This window comes from Mya arenaria, chromosome 4 (assembly GCF_026914265.1).
Source record: "Mya arenaria isolate MELC-2E11 chromosome 4, ASM2691426v1".
Taxonomy (NCBI): domain Eukaryota; kingdom Metazoa; phylum Mollusca; class Bivalvia; order Myida; family Myidae; genus Mya; species Mya arenaria.
The window spans coordinates 26,901,073-26,919,283 of record NC_069125.1 but is presented as its reverse complement, the minus strand read 5'-3'; the positions used below and the strand labels follow the sequence as shown (position 1 = coordinate 26,919,283).

Sequence of the window (18,211 nt, the reverse complement as noted above, 5' to 3'; positions counted from 1 at the left end):
TTCATATCAAAAAGTCAATAAACATATGATATATATGATGTTGAATACTGTTACTTTAACAATTCAATTTCTAGTAAATTGAGTGTAAATCGAAAATAAATTTAAGATTATTTTTAACGTGGTCGTGTTTGGGTAATTTCTGTGTTAATGACATTTTATTTTATCTAAAATGTTGTTTAAAAATGCATGAACTTTCAAAATACGCTTGATCATGTATGAATAAATGCATTTAAAAAATAGAATATAAGTATGTGGCTACCTTAATAAAATACAGCAGTTATTCAATTTTAAAATTCAAACTATGTCATATATTAATGCATAAGCTATGTTCAATATATTATTAAGTCCTTATTACTTTGTTAATTCGTTTGCTATTATTGAAGATTGTCTGCAACAAGTTCAAATCAAAAGGTTTTGCTTTTTGGCTTGTCCTTGTAGTGTTGATTGTATTTTAAAAAAACAACAACATTAAACAGTACTAAATTACATAATAATCTACCTTTAGCGACCGTAGCGATTTTTTGTGTATCAATGTTGTAATTTGTATAAATTGGGCCAATTTTTATTCCTTGTTAAGTCACAGACCTTTCCATTTCTTACAGTATGATTTTATACATTTTCGGATCCACAGCTTCGCATAATGTCTGAGTCATGGCAAAACTCTGAATCGTTCGCCGTCACGAACGCGCATATGCTTGATGCCGAAGTGCTTTGTGACGTCACAATCCTGGTAGGGGAGGAAAAACAGGAAATGAAGTGTCATTGATTCATATTGGCCAGCCGTTCCCCGGTCTTCTACACAATGTTCTGTGGTTCACTTCCGGAAACTGGTGTCGTCGAGATACCGGATGTGGAAGCAAGCGTCTTAAGGCAGGTCGTCAGGTATGATAAAAGAAGATCTACACGAACATGTGTCTTTGATAACGGTAGTAATGCACCTGTAACCTTCTGAAATTTATATCAATACAATACTACCGATGTAATAAATATTATAAATTTCGGGAAAAACTAATTTCTACATTTCTTATCATTTTAGGTTTGTATACAGTGGAGAAACACAGGTTATGCCCGAATCCGTCATGGCTCTATTGAACGCTGCAAAGAAATACGACATCAAACCATTGACAGACCGCTGCAAGTCATTTCTCGAAAAGGACCTTAATATCAGAACGAAGTGACCAAGTGTTTAAATCAGATGACATTTTGAGTATTTCCCCTGAATCACTTAGATTAGTACTGCAGCAGGAAAAAGAAGCAAAGAGTCTACAACCAGAAAAAGTGTATGACACTTGTAAGAAATGGGCAAAACACTATTTGACCAAAGCAGGTAAAAAAAATGTGACTGATGAGGACTTTAGACAACATCTTGGGGAGTTGATACTTCTTGTTGATTTTGCTCAAATGTCTTATGATGATTATACAAACATTGTTGTTCAAGACGATATCTTGTCCAAAGATAAAAAAATCCAATTTCTTAAAGAAATTAGAAACAGACGCAAATGGCCTTTTTTCATAGAAAGATATAAAGAGATTGAGACAGGTTGGGGTCATTACGGATCTCAAGATGGTTTCAGTTTCAAAACGTCAAAACATGTGATGCTTTCTAGCGTAGCTCTCTATCGGCCTTTTTAGCTTGGTATCTTGACTGGCACATTGGAAATCTTGAAGAACCAAAAAGCAGTGATGTCCCAGTATGTCACCCTTTCATATAAAGACAACGAAAAATACGAGGACATTAGGTTGGCAAAAACAGTGTACATTCGCAAAGGAGTAATCTACTCGGTACGCCAAAGTCTTAAAGGAGAAAAGTCATATTATGGTACCAGTCGTAAAGAAACAGTTACATTTAATGGTGTTCAATTAAAATTCATTGACATAAAAGCTGGAAAATCAATTAGTGGCAAACCTTTACAACAAGGTCAAATACATGGTCTTACCTTTGAACAATGAATCCAATATCTATGTTTTATCTTATTTCTGCCTCGATTGACACGTCTTCCATTTTTTTTAAATGAAAATAAATTAAATTCTTTTTCTAATATATATTTTTAAGTGTGCATCGTTTAGCTATCTACCATCAACACTTCTGTTACAAAAGCGTCTGGAGCATTGAAGGACCAGTAGTTATTGAGAAATATTTTCCGTTATCAGCACTGCAATTCTATGTTCATGACTTTATTGTCCTGTTTGTATACGTTTGGGCGTTAATAAAAAGATCAAAACAGAACATTTACTTACCAGAAGACATAGACCCGTGTGGTCAAATATCATACAAACTGGTGACAGATGTCGAAAATCTTACATTCAGATTTGACAGAAGTTTGTACTTCATTTTATATGTTGTACAATCAATATGACAATCATAAACGCAGCCTAAGGTAAAGATGAGACAAATATAATTTTGAAAGGATTACGAGAGAAGCCTCGATATATTTTGACCACTGATTGTGTCTGACAGGTGATTTACAAGTATGCAATTTTAGAATAAGCTTGTCCGCCTGGGATAAGTATTGTCTGTACTGGTCGACGTCAAAAGCAATGCCTTGTCCTCTGCTGGTAACTTTGTTTGCATTATGTGAGCGTTGCTCGGACAAATAGCGGGATCAACAAGTATGATTGTATGATTTGGACGTTAGTTAAACTACGAAAACTATTGAAAAATTTAAAAGAATATCCTTTTGAGCGGGTTCTAGTGGCGTTGCAAATGTTGAACTTTCCATGTATCAATTAATGGTCTCGGACTTGCCAAACCTTCTTTGTTGATAAGTTGGGTGTAGTTTGTGCTTACAAATGTTCCAATATACATAATGTTTTTGAATTATGCATATGCCTATATTAACTTGATTAAATGTATTTTTTTAATAATAAGCAATCTCAATAGAATCATATGATGACATTCACTTCATTACCTTGTGTACATGCGTATCGTCGTTTTGATATTTTGGATCGGATTAAAATGAATTGAATGTTTAGCTTAGCTACGCACCTGTCACAAATGCTTTAAAGTAATCTAAAGGCCCAGTTTATCCCTTGTATATGTTTATCTTCCACCAACCACCTGCAAAAATCTCTCGGGTATTACATCAAAATTATTGATTGGTTCTTATATTTATTTTCAACAGGTGTTCTAGCATCGAGCAGATCATTGATGATTCAAAGCATAACCGGTGCAGCCGATTTTCTTTGACACATTCTTAATTGGTAATCTGACAGATAACAAAACACAGGAAATTTGGCACCCTACTTTAACAACAGGGCAATAGACAGGGGGTGCATAGCTAGGGAAAAACAAGCTAGAAATTTCTTTAAGTAGGCGCCTTCTACCTATATATAACAAGTATGTTAAATTTGCTTGACCCATTTCAGTAAAAGGTCATAATATGGTATTTTGCAAGTTTTCAGGTATTTAAGTTCTAATTTTCAATTGTCGATCAATAAATACATTTTTTCGATGTCTTTAAAAAGTTAAAATATGAGTCACATATTATGACATAGAACTAACTCTAATGACAGAAAAAGCTGCGTCAAGAACTATATACGATTGTTCATTATGTTTAAAGCTCTACACGTAATGCTACGGTATCGAGTCAAAACCGCAAGTTTCCAGAAATGCCAGGTTAGTAAGTCAAAAGAAATAGTCCCTTAAATTACGATCATATCATGACATAGAAATATCTCTTATGACAAGATAAAGCTGCCTTATCAACCATATACGAACGTGCAATGTTCAGCTCAACGAGTATGGCTACAGTATCGAGTCAAAATGGCCCAGTTACCAGAGAGGCTAGGCAAATAGGTAAAAAAAGGTTGACACAATGTTTATTTGCGTTGTTTTTAGTACCATTGGAGTCAAGCATCGACTAAATGTAACAAAATGTTGAATTATATATCCCGTGATTACATTATTGTTGTTCTTACATGCGACATTTAAGGTAGACGGTGAATAGTTAAAAATACATCTAAAATAACACAAATATCAATTGACATAAATTTATTCTTTGATCCCAAACAGAACGTATTTTGATTATTTGTTAACCAGAAAAAGAAATCGAATTACAATATAACAGCTTTTCAATAATAAAAGGAAGCTAGTTTTAATATATTTTTACCTAATAAGAACGCACAATGGTTGATTTGGACACAAATAAAGATTAATAGGTTTTCTCCATTTCTAGAAGAAAATCTTACTCTTATTTTCATGAAAATAAACGAACAACACCACACATAAATTGTCGGATATTTAAGAAAGTTACAAAGTATATAATATTACGTTTTCAGACAGTTTAACATGTATAAAATTAACCATCCTCTGTCTTAGCCTCGTTTTTTAGAAAAATCTTAATCGTTACTAGCGTAAGTATTTAATCTATACGAATTTCATACTTAAACTTGTTTTTTCAAACAATTTCCTTTATATGTCTCAAAACTCTTCAAAGGGATAAGATTAGGCAATTTATACCAAAACAAACCAAGCCTGCATAGCAGGATCCTGTTCTAAGTGACTTTAGATAGAAACAGGGGCCAAGTAGACCATAACATGTGACACACTGCAATGCATAGTTTTATTGCTGTTTAAAAGATGAATTTTCTTTTTTATGCAGGTGCAAAGACATAAATCATAGGCATCACCGTTTCCAACATTTTACGCTGAAATATGGGGCCCCGTTTCAATCAAGATCATAAAGCTTAAAATGTCCATATAGTCATTCATTGCATAGATTATGTCCATAACTTCACGGGTGTACCTAACCTTTTTAAGCAGCGTAAGGTTGTGACTTAAAGACAATTATTGAAATGTTTCAATAAGGTATTTTAGTCGTACACTTTAAAAATAAATGTATGTAGGAACTTCATAGTTCTTAACATGATAACTGATTTTGTTTCAACTTGTGTGTTTTTTCTAATTTAAATTCTACCTAAAGTTCAGTGGTTACAAATAAATACAAGTATAACAAAATATGATACTAAGGTAAGCCCAGTAAAAGGGATAGGTATTACATTTTAAATGTTTATCATACGCTTGGTATTACATGTTAAATGTTTATCATACGCTTTCTGTAAAGAAGATAACAATGCCACCAATTTCATGTTAAAACATAAAATCTACTCGATGAATAAACGTTAAAATGTTTAAAAAAATAGAATACAGACATTAAGAAATCATTTTCAAGCAATTTAAACGCTAACAGTCGCTGGAATAACGAATAATTTTAACCTTTTAAAAGATCCATAAATGTCCACAACATAGCCTTTAATTTTAAAAACTGTAAACGGGATTTAAAGGGGCGTAAGGTTGATGCAAAAATATCGTTTTAAAGCTGCAGAATATACCATTTTAACAACTTTTTTATTTTTTGTCTTGGAAAGAGCAAATTTTTGCGTAATTATCTGCAAACCAACGATATAAGATTACTGACATAAAATCAGATGGTAGATTTTTATATTTTCGTTCGAAAATTAATGTTTAATGTCTTAAACCGTTACTAACGGTTTAAGAAAAAAGCATAAAACATCAATTTTTGAACTTTAATACAAAAATCTGCCATCTGATTTTTGTCAGTTGTTTTATATAACTGGTTCCATGGATTTTCGCAAAAATTGGCTCGTTCCAAGACAAAAGATAAAAAAAGTTGTCAAAATGTTCAATCTTTGAGAGTGCAGCTTTAATGCGATACTATGTTTAAATCAATTTACTACAATGTTTAAAACATGAAATGCAAATGATCTGTGTACAGTTCAAAACTTATTGGCGTTGTTTGTTGTTTTTTATTAGTTACATATGCCACAGTTCAATAAGTACCAAAATATCTCTATTTGGTATTTATCCGCACACATTTTTTTGTTCTGATCGTTACTGTTAAATGAGCTCAATATAATAACGCAATCTAATTAGTTCAACTATTATGCCAAAATTTATTTGTTAGCCCATCAGGAGTGTGGCTAAGTATGACCGACATGGGTTTTTCTTTTTTGTATTCAAAAACAAAACACATTTCCGGACAGGAAACATTTCGCCTAACAGCAGTGACACCAGCTGGAGGGTTTCAAAATGCTTTGGGAGGACTTTGGCTCTTTTGACATTAACATCTTTAAACTTGATCTACTTTGATATATGGGAATGGAAGGTTTATGCAAATAATAGGTTATAATTCTCAGGGAACAGCAAAACAGAGATGTGTTCTAAACACCGTGGGAAATATCAGACTGATTTATATTTGGAGCATGATTTGTCATCGAAGGAGACATAAAATGGCATTGGCGACTGTTGTAGTAGTAAAAAACAAAAGCATGAAGACAATAAACTATATGAAGGAAGAAATATAAATTCTGTATGAATGTCATTATACAGGCAATATTGTAACTTTCATGATGCAATCATTTTAGAGAAACTAAAGATAAAGTTTACGCGTATTTATTTTAATGTTGAAATCAGCCATCTTTCATTAAGTTGTTTTATGTTTGATTTCTCTAGACAACACCGTTTATGCAGCTGCATATTATCATATGTACTGGTTAGGATTTAGGCTCATTTGCATTTGTAAGATAGACACTAGTGAAAATCCATGAAAGTTTATTATTGCACCTCAAGCATAATAATAATAATAATAATAATAATAATAATAATAATAATAATAATAATAATAATAATAATAATATCTTTATTTAGAGAAGGTATAAACACATTATGACATAATTACAGGTTCAACCATAACAACATTATATTACAATGCGGCCTTCTATGAAAAAAAATGCATTTGGTAAATCATAAAACATCTGCATCGCACTTATATATTCCTATACAAGAACTTTTGATGTTTTGAATATAATTATTCTATACAAATCATGTTTAATTAACATAACAATTATTTTAATATACATCATGTACACTCAATAAAACACAACCATTTATAAAAGAACAGTTATTTCAATCTTTAAGATAATGAAAAGATAATAAACCTTTTTGAAACTAATGATATGCACATTTTAAAGGTGCACTTTGTAATTATGCTTAAATGTGTTTAACTTTTAAGCATTTCGTATTTCATCCGGAATAGTATTCCAAACCTTCATACTGTAGTACGAAAAAGAATCCATGAAATAGTTAGTTCGCGGTGTTTGTATCAAAACTAAATCTTGTTTTGAAGTTGATCTTAGAGAATAATGTTCATTATTTGCAAAGATTAGCAATTCAGACATATACCTCGGGGCCTTTCCATTAAGGGTATTAAAGACAAGGGTTGCACAGTGATATTTACACCTGTCTGTAAACGTTAGCCACTGAAGTTCTTGTAACAATCTGTTTGAAGATGGTCGTTTAGGAATTTTAAGAATGATTTTTGCAGCCCTATTTTGCAAGGATTTACCTTTATGTAAGTAACTTGAGTTTCCTTTGCCTCAAATATGACAACAATAATCTAAAATTGGAAGTATATATGCATTGTAAAACAAACGTTTCATCTCATCATTGAGGTAGAACAATAGACGTTTCAAAAGTGAGATTTTACAGTTGAATTGTTTGCAAACAATTTCTACTTACGGACGCCATTTTAGGTTATTATCTATATAGATTCCAAGTAGTTTTTGCACAGTCACATGTTCTAATGCTGTTCCATCGATTGTAAGATTTAATTTACTAACTTGTTTTGGTTTATATATAGTTCCGATAACCATAGACTTGGATTTAGATGGATGCAATGACATGTTATTAATTGGGCACCAAACGACAACGAGATTAAGATGTCGTTGTAGTTTACTTTCAATGGTTTTATATTACTACCGGTTTCATGCAATGTTAAGTCATCTGCAAATAAATCGATGTTCATATTCGTTTTACAAAGCGCAATGTCATTGATATATATAAGAAACAGCAGTGGACCAAGAATGGATCCCTGAGGTACTCCTGATGATATTGGAAGCAAGCCAGACTGTATGTTTCCGACTTTAACTAATTGTTTTCTATTAGATAAGTAGGATTTAAAAAACTTTATCGAATTTTCAGAAAAAATGATACAAGTTTAATTTATGTAGTAGAATTTCATGATCCGCCAAATCAAATGCCTTTCGTAGGTCTAGAAAGACAGCACCAACAATTTTGCCACTTTCAGTATCTTTTACCCATGCATCTATTAAACTTGTTAACGCTGTACAACAGGAATGGTTTTTCCTAAATCCAGACTGTTTAGTGTGTATAATGTTTGTAAAATGGAAGTAATCTTGAACTTGGTTTGCAATGTGCCTTTCAAATATTTTGATATTGTTTGTAATATCGAAATTAGACGATAATTACTTGGATCATCTTTACATCCTAATTTAAACAATGGTAATACACGTGCAGTTTCTGGAAATATTCCGTTCATGATACTGTTATTTATAATAGACGCAATGCATGGTGTGATTAAAAAATGCCTTCCTACTTTTTTAATTAAGGCTGTAATTTTATTTCTTAATATCTTATATTTGTCAAGTTCACCATTTCTATGGTACTCGTCTCTTTCAAATATCATTGTTTTTATTTCATCAGTAAACATACATGTAAATGACACATTATAACTCTAGAACATTAAAGTAAGACATCACAACATACAACATGTTAAAAGGAAATTGCAAATTAAAGCGACGAAAATGATACACATTTTGAAAAGTTTATCTTCATGTGGGAATTTGACCTATTTCGGATTTGATTTTTTGTATTATTGTAATTCTTTATACAGTTTCGTCGCATAGATGTCTTTTTTGATAGCTTAAAAATAGCTTCCTTTTTACATATACAGTGAGTCATCCACGTGTTATTTAATAATTGCAATTATTTCACACATACATTATAATAACACAGATGTAAACCGCTAAACTAAATCCACTCAAAACCCATAAACATTTAATATGTACTTACATTTAATGAAGCATATCATGGTTGTGGGAATAATGTTCAGTATGGGATATGTTGTCCACTCTGTTTAAACGATTATATGCATTTTGAACTTATGCTACGAATTTTAATTCCAAAATTCGGAAAAAAAATTAGTTGGATATAATTTCAATTTTGTCAGTTTGCGTTTTATACAAACATGTGCTGTCGGTTTGATTTCATTAAGAACAAATGCTCAATTGCAGAAGATATTGCTAATATTTAATCGTAATGAAGAATCAATTAAAATTCGCGAGCGCGCCTCATGGAGTTGGCTCGGGTGCCCTACTGCGTTCGTAAAGCATAAACACAAGAAAATATGCGATCAATCCTTAAATTGGTAAAAAACTTAAATATACATGGTTAGCTTTAAATAATACCTTTACCCACTTATGCTTACTGTTAGTTACAACATATTTCATTATTAAGTGAAATACGCTAGTATTTGTATAGCATATGTGATTTCACTAGCGGATTCAAGGGGGGGGGGGATTAAATCATCCAATATAACATTAATGTCAATATCAGAGAGAAAGAAGAAATAAAGAATATGCTCAAAATGCCCTATTTCGGAATTTTCTTTTGGGAATCCCCCCTTACACCCTGCCAACATGTTGAAACAATCTAAATTTCGGTTCTGAGGGAGGGGCGAATATCAAAAGGTTGTTCCCCAAAGTAACGCCTCCTTGAACGTCAATTCCTGGATCCGCCGCTGTATTTAACTATACCAATTACTTATCCAAAACCTATAAATACAAAGTGCATTCACGGCTCAATGCGCAAAATTTGACTTCTTAAAAACGCTGTACTTCTTTTATGTTCAGCCCTGTAATGATATATTTGTTTGTCAAGTGCCATGTCTTTATTGTCAATTCCATTCAATTCACATACAAATGTAAAATCGTTAAACAGGGAAACACATATGTATAAGCAAAAGCAAATCAAACAGTAAACAACATTTGAATCACTTCCCACATTTTGACAATAACGGTAAAAAATGGAACAACTAAATTATATATATTTCAACAATACAGTTTGATAAAGCAATGCCAACTGAAGAATTAAGATCTATTCTGTTCCTCGGCTCATCCAACTGATTTAGTTGTACTTAACCTTAAATTCCACTACCTGTACTTTCGTTTCAAAATCGAAACTAACGTTTTCATATTTGAAGGGTAAGTTCGAACGCTTGAACATTACACCATTAATTCGAGTGATGGTGATGTTGATTTAATTCTGAAACTTTACTTACTTTTACATGCACATACTAATGTCATATTTTCACAAAGTCAACTAATTATCATGCATCACTTAATTGTTTGCATGAGTATTGCAAATTATGGCCTTTATCTGTAAATACTTATAAAACTAAAGTTGTAACATTCCAAGGTGTAAATTGTGAAATTAACCGGGCTTTGTTAGTTTGACATATATTAGATGCTGTCAGCTTTAAATGACTTAAAGTACCTTTGGTAAATTTGGCAAGATCAAGAAATATTTAACAGATCAAGCGCGTAAATCTAAATGCTTTAACAAGTACTTGTTAAAATTAAAAATGTCTACTCCAACCATTATGGAGATAGTCGAGTTAGAAGCCAGTCATATTAAACTACTCCAGATTTATGTATTTTTTTTATATTATTTTTTTGAGGGGGATGTGGGGGGGGGGGGGGTAAAATGGTAGTTGTAAACAAAAAAATATACAGTTTTATACAGAACTATGTTTATCCTACATGACAAAGGTATTTTACAATGCGAATGGGCTGCGAAGATAAAGAATACCCTTAATAGCTGTGGTTGCTCTGAGATTCGGCTAATGCAGAGTATTACTGTATACCTTTCTTTAATTATTTTGAGAAAAAAATGAAATCATCATTGAATGATCAGTATATTCAAACTTGGAGTAGCAATGTGTATGAATCTTTAAAATGTTTGAATTACAGAATTTTGGAGACTAAATTGAAATTGGAAAATTATTTATCATGTTTACCAAACCATTTATCTATGGCTGTTGTAAGTTAAGGTGTCTGAATTCTAATTTACAAACAGAATAGTGTAGTTATTACACATTGTGTAATAGTCAAGAATTAGATGATGAGTATGTATATCACTACCTTTTTAATTGCAGTCGCATTATAAATGAAAGACGTAAAAATGTAAATTAAAACTTATATTGTTATCCGAACATTTTGAACATAAACATCTAATGTGTAGTACTGATAATGGTATTTATGTGAAGCTTGCTTATTTTGTTTAAATCATAATACAAATGTTAATGTTGATTGAGTCATCTTCCTTTAATCGAAATCTCAATATGGTTTTTAAAAGCTGTTTGTGTGGTTACCATCTTTTTTATAGTAAGATGTTTATTTTTGCATCTGTTTTTGCAGTTATTTGGTACACTTTGTTTTCTTTGAATATATGTTGGATAATCCGTTTGTTTCCTCTGATGCCTATGTGGGCAAGGAGTATAAATAAACTTGAAAATTGAGAACAAATTTGAAAAAGGCTTTTTATGTCTAGTTGACAGGGAATGAAATACCGATTTTTTAAAAAAAAATAAAAAATATGAATATATAGTGCTCAAACTATTAAATATAGCTGAGTATTGTACTTTAGTAAGCTAATATGGTAGTACCAATAAGATATACTTAAATTACACCAAAATGCACAATTTTAGACAAAAATTAGTCAAAACTGGTGAGAACCATTCATAAACTTCCATGTGAGTGAGGGACTGTTGTTTGGGTGAAGATCTGCCATTGTTCTAGCTTTCCCACTATTACGGTGCAGTTTGAATTAACCTTATGGCAATCTTAGTATTGAATAATATGCATAATACAAAACATCACGAACATCAAACTGTAGCTTAATAAAGTACCATTAGTGAGAAGACGGTAGCTAAAATGTTTGTTTTTTATATTTTGCAAAAAGTAAATAAAGAAAACATATTATCATATTTCATGTAATGAAAATACAATTATTAGTTTGTGTTTTCTACGTACCAATTCATCCCAGTCAAAGACAATGCATTATTGACTGTGTAAACCTTATATTTTGATAATCTTATTATCATTACTCTGTATTCATAAACCTAGTACTGTGCCATATATCTTAAGATACATTTTGAAACTATTCTTACCTTTAAAAAATAGGAACACTAAATAATGAAGTAAAATTTTCTACATGGCGAACATTTCATTTGCCTGATGACCAATTTGCTGATAAGCCCAGGATTTAATGACTTTGGAGTCAGTGAGGAAAGGAAATGTAAATAGATAAAATTTCATCAGCATTGGTCTGTAAAAATATAAAAGATTCATTGTTAAAATTTAATCAATTAGAAGAAAAAATGTTTACGGTTGTTGTTTAGTAAAATACAATAACAACCAAACAAGAATAATTTAACGGCAGATACATTTAAGCAGCAGCAGCATTGGTAGTAGTAGTATGAGCAGTAGTAGCAGTAGTAGCAGTAGCAGTAGCAGCTTCAGCAGGAGCAGCAGCACCCTACCAGCAGTAGCAACCGTAATAGTTGTTGTAGTAGTAGGAGTAGTAATAATAGTAGTAGTAGTAGTAGTAGTAGTAGTAGTAGTAGTAGTAGTAGTAGTAGTAGTAGTAGTAGTAGTAGTAGTAGTAAAATAGCAAGTAGTTGTTGGTGTTCTTGTTGTTGTTGTTTTTAGGTCACCAGAGCACGTGCTCAATGTGAGCTATTGTGATCGGTCTTTGTCCGTCGTCCGTCCGTCCGTCCGTCCATCCGTCCGTCAACAATTGCTTAAAAAACACCTCCTCTGAAACTACTTGGCCAAATTCAATGAAACTTTACAGGAAGCTTCCTTGGGTGTCCCTCTACAAAAATACAATAAGGGGTCACGATTGATTAACAACAAGAACAACAAAATGGCTGGCTTCCTGTTTTGCTTTAAAAAGCATCTTCTCTGAAACTACCACTCCAAAGTCAATGAAACTTTACAGGAAGCTTCCTTGGATAACCCTCTACAAAAATACAAGGAGGCACGTTTGATTAATTACAATATCAACAGCAACAACAAAATGGCTGACTTCTTGTTTTGCTTTAAACAACAACTCCTCTAAAACTACCACTCCAAATTCAAATAAACTTTACAGGAAGCTTCCTTTGGTGACCATCTACAAAAATACAACAAGCGGTCACGATTGATCAACAACGACAAAATGTCGAACTTCCTGTTTTGATTTTAAAAAAACACATCTCCTCTGAAACTACCAGTCCAAATTAAATGAAACTTTACAGGAAGTTTTCTTGGATGACCCTCTACAAAAATACAACAAAGGGTCACGATTGATCAACAACAACAACAACAAAATCGCTGACTTCCTGTTTTGCTTTAAAAACATCTCCTCTGAAACTACCAGTCCAAATTATATGAAACTTTACAGGAAGTTTACTTGGGTGACCCTCTACAAAAATACAACAAAGAATCACGATTGATCAACAACAACAACAACAACAACAAAATGGCCAACTTCGTGTTTTGCTTTAAAAAAACATCACCTCTAAAACTACCAGTCCAAATTCAATTAAACTTTACAGGAAGCTTTATTGGATAACCTTCTACAAAAATACAACAAGGTGTCGCGATTGATCAACAACAACAAAAGTCTGGCCAACTTCCTGGCCAAATTCTTGTTTTGCTTTAAAACAACTCCTCTGGAACTACCAGGCCAAATTCACTGAATCTTACAGGAAGCTTCATTGCATGACCCTCTACAAAAATACAACAATGCATTGAGATTGGTCAACAGCAACAACAACAACAACAACAACAAAATGGCCGACTTACTGTTTTGCTTTAAAAAGATATCGAGGCCAAATTCAATGAAACTTAACAGATAGCTGCATTGCATTACAAATATAAAACAAGGCATCGTGAACAGTAAAGATATGTTTAAATTGCAACATATTTCATAATGCTTTATCACAGAGTTGTGGTCCGTTGCTTAGATGAGCGTTTTAGAGCCATCATAGCCCTCTTGTTGTTGCTGTTAGACTAGTAATAATGGTATAACAGATAGTGGTTGAAATCGAGTAGTAGTAAAAGTAGTAGTTGCTGTTGTTGGTGGTGGGTTAGTTGTTTATGCTGTTGTGTTAATTTTTGTATATGCAGGGTATCATCTTAGAGCAAGTATAGTTGGGTTATAATCGACTTATGGAATGGTAACATTTAGTTTGTAATGCACTTTAAAGCGATGGAGTCAATAGTTTATATAATTCATTAAAACTTTAGTTCACTGCCAGTTGTTTAAATGATTTATGTATCAACTATTATTTCTCTCTTTGTACGGCAAAATGTACTTTTTTCTGTCTGATTTTGAACTAATGAGCAGTAGGATTTTTTCCAATGCCGAGTTACCAAAGTCGATTATTGAAAATAAACCCTGTTAAGAGACAACAGGAAAGGGCCCAATTAACAATAAACTAGAGGCACAAACGTATAAACATCACAAACACACATGCAAACACCACAGACGAACCACACACTTACAAAAGTTAATCTACCGATAAATGACATACAACGTAAATGAACACGATTCTGAACACATTACTTTGTACAATATTAGAATGTTGGTATCGTTGTAAAAGGGATATCTTATATAACCTAATTGTTTTCATGTTAAAAAGTCTAGAACATAAAGAGTATGCCCTCGTATATGAAAATTTCTAGTAAAGTTAACGTAAATCAAAAGTAAATTGAAGGTTATTTATTACATTTTTTTGTGTTTAGGTTATTTCTGTGAGTATGATTGTTTTATTTTATCTAAAACGTTGTTAAAAATGCATGGTACAACTTACAAAATACGCCAGATCATGTATGAATGATTGTATTAATTAGTAAATAGGAATGTAGCTCCCTCTATAAAAACAGCAGTTGTTTTATTTTTAACCTAAGATTTATGTATAAGTTAGGTTCACTGATAATGTCCTTATTACTTTGTAGATTCGTATGCTATTATTGACGATTGTCTGCTTGACTTTTGTTTGTGCGTTTGACAAGATCAAAGTTTTGGGCTTCTTAAATTTGCTTGTCCCTGTAGTTTTCATTGTATTATTAAATACACTAAACAGTGTTAAAGAACATGTTAATCTTAATTTTACGACCGTAGCGATATTGTGTGTATCAATGTTGTAATTTGTACAAATTTGGGCCACTTCGTATGGCTTCTTAAATCATAGACATTTGCATTTATCACAGTGTGAATTTATATACTTACAGATCAAAAGGTTCACAAATGTCTGAGTCCTGGCAACACGCTGAATCGTTCGCTGTCACGAACACGTATATGCTAGATGCTGAAGTGCTCTGTGACGTCACAATCCTGGCTGGGAAGGACGAACAGGAAGTGAAGTGTCACAGGTTCATGTTAGCCAGTCGCTCCCCGGTATTCTACACGATGTTCTGTGGTTCACTTCCGGAAACCGGTGTCGTCCAGGTGCCGGATGTGGAAGCAAGCGTCTTTAGGCAGGTCGTCAGGTAAAATACAAACATAAAAGACGACACTCACGTGTGTCCATGATATCGAAAGCAATGTGCCTTCTGTCTTTAAACAATGGCATAGTTGGAATTTAAGCTTCTTAAATTGTCCCTGTATATTCCTACTTACTAATGAATACATGTATTCATACATGATCTAGCGTATTTTGAAAGCTGTATCATGCATTTTTAAACAACGTTTTAGATAACTTAGATAGTTATTCTCACAGAAATAACCCAAACACAAAAAGGTATAAATAAATAACTTTCAATTTACTTTCGATTTATGCTTAACTTTTTACAAATTAGCATATGTCATATTGTTTATGCTCTAGACTCTTTAATATGAAAATAACAAGGTTCTTTTAGATACCACTTTTATAACAATACCAACAATAAGACGAAATAAATATCAATGTAATACTGCCGATGTCTTAAAAACGAATTGTGTAAAAAGAGATTGCTACATTTTTGTATTATTTCAGGTTTGTATACAGTGGAGAAATACAGGTAATGCCCGAATCTGCAATGGCCTTGTTGTACGTTGCTAAGAAATACGACATCCAAGCATTGACAGACCGCTGCAGGACATTTCTTGAAAAGATCATTGCAGTTGACAATGTTTGTATCATTCTTGAACAAGCTGTGATGTTCGACGAAAAAGTCTTGATTCAGCAGTGTCTAACCTTTGTAACAGATAACAGTGACCAAGTCTTTCGGTCGAACGAAATCATGAGTATTTCTCCAGAAGCTCTTAGATTGATACTTCAGGGGGAAAAGGAAAAACAAAAACTACAACCAGAAAAAGTGTATGCAACGTGTACGGAATGGGCGAAGCAATCTTTCACAAAGGCAGGTAAAGAGAATTTTACTGGTGGGGACCTTAGACAACAACTTGGAGACATGATACTTCTTGTCGATTTTGCTCGAATGACTTTTGACTCATATATGGACCACGTCGATGAGGACGATATCTTGTCCAATGTGGAAAAAATCGAATGCATTAGAGGAATAAGAAAACGAAGAAAAGAGCGGCCTTCTTTCATAGCAAGATTCGGAGACATTAAATCACCGTGGAGCCATGGCAATTTAGCAGATGGTATCAGTTTCAGAACGCCAAATGACGTGATTTTATGTAGCGTAGCTCTGTATCGTCCTTGTAAACCTGGTAACTTATCAGGCACTCTGGAAATCCTGGAAGATCGAGAAATAGTGTTGACGCAGAATGTCACTATTATGTTTAAGGACAACGAAACGTATGAAAACATCAATCTTGTAAAGGAGATTACCATTCGCCAAGGAGTAACCTACTCTGTGCGTCAAACACTCAAAGGGCAATTGTCCTACTACGGTGTTGATCATAAAGAAACAGTGAAAATTAACGGAATACTGGTTACATTCATGGACCTGAAAGCTGACAAATTAGTTTATTCCTCATCCTTACAAGCACTTCAAATACATGGTATTACGCTCAAATTATGAACATGGATATATGATTTTAAAAACTAACATTGCTCTGACAAAAATGTACAAAGCATATTCGAGCAAATTATATCCTTTATACATGCATAATGAATATATCTATTTATATTGACCCTATTTCTGTGTTCTGGAGATAAAACAAAAATGAGGGACTAAATGGAAAGGTCAATGCTAGAGAGTTCTAAGTTCTTCTGTTTCTAACGTCCTTTATAATAATGTTGCTGTCACTCTGCATAACAGTTATGTTGAAGATAGTTATAAAATGAATATACAGAATAGAACAGAATTTATTACATGTAAAATATACAGTTTGTTTGTGTTTCATATACTTGAATGCAGCGAACATGGTGTTTAGGTAGTATGGGGTTATAGGAAATACTAATCAAACAGAGAAAATAAGATTTTTGTGTATTTCATTTTTCTGTTGAACAGTATAGAAAATACAGATAAGTTTCAGGTGCGAAGAGATAATTGGTGAAAATTTGTTAGTGAGAAAATTAGCGGTTGGGAAAGTAGGAACAAACCGATTAATTAAACAGGACTGGATTAACTGGTCGTATTACTGGGTGACGTTTTTTTGGGTTTACGACCATTGAATTATTGGGGTAAAAAATCGGGTCTGAAAAAATCGGTCTCATTAGCGGGTTGGTCGTGAAAACGGGGTGGTCGCATATAGGGATTTTACCGTATGAACCGAACATGATGCTTAGGTTTGCCTGTTTAGTATGTGTGCTTCTTTGTATTTTCATAACTTTAGACGATAGAAAACAGTGATTAATGATAAGTGTTTGTGTTGCCAATTTAGTATTTGCGCTTCATATTATTTCAATAATTATTAACGATAGAAAAATGGGGTTAATGCTGAATGTTTTGTGTTTTACATTTAGTATTTGTGCCTCATATATTTTCAGGCGATAGAAATCGTTGTTAATGATGATGTATATGTTTCAAGAATTATTCAATTCAGTACGAGTATGTTGTTTTTCTGTTTTTAAATCATTTAAAACATTTTTTCTGTTTATTGGAAACAGGACAACAAAGATGAATATACGAAGTGAATAAGACGACGGGTTAGGTTGCCAATGTTTTTATATAATTATGTAGTTTGTCAGTAAGCCAAAAACGGCAGATATGCATCTTGTTAACGCACTTGGACCTACAATTAATCATAATTATTGTGGCTGGTTATATAAAGGACTAAGACAGCCAATTTCATTATGCGTAACAAATTATTTAATCATTAAAGATCTGACTATTCTTATTTACTAACAGTGTTCCTGAGAGAAAACCTTTGATTTATTTTTTATCCTTT

The 18,211-nt window shown here is 32.7% G+C and overlaps 1 protein-coding gene and 1 pseudogene across 2 annotated transcripts; both read left to right on the top strand.

Moving 5' to 3' along the window:
• Positions 1-640: 640 nt before the first annotated feature.
• Positions 641-4,615, top strand: LOC128230727 (BTB/POZ domain-containing protein 2-like; annotated as a pseudogene).
• A 5,417-nt stretch (positions 4,616-10,032) lies between these two features.
• LOC128230283 (BTB/POZ domain-containing protein 2-like) lies at positions 10,033-17,871 on the top strand. Of its 2 annotated transcripts, none has more exons than XM_052942422.1 (3): positions 10,033-10,080; positions 15,160-15,417; positions 15,903-17,871. In XM_052942422.1, exons 2-3 carry the CDS (start codon positions 15,176-15,178, stop codon positions 16,897-16,899), a joined length of 1,239 nt encoding a protein of 412 aa, XP_052798382.1. In that variant the 5' UTR covers positions 10,033-10,080; positions 15,160-15,175; the 3' UTR covers positions 16,900-17,871. The 2 variants fall into 2 exon arrangements, with proteins under 2 accessions (XP_052798382.1, XP_052798383.1); XM_052942423.1 differs by lacking the exon at positions 10,033-10,080 and adding an exon at positions 10,089-10,124.
• Positions 17,872-18,211: the final 340 nt, after the last annotated feature.

What these genes read in the sequence shown, in the direction of transcription:
- LOC128230283 (XM_052942422.1), top strand. Translation starts at nt 15,176, where the DNA reads ATGTCTGAGTCCTGGCAACACGCTGAATCGTTCGCTGTCACGAACACG. An exon ending in GTCTTTAGGCAGGTCGTCAG is followed by an intron (nt 15,418 to 15,902) that starts GTAAAATACAAA and finishes GTATTATTTCAG; the next exon opens with GTTTGTATACAGTGGAGAAA.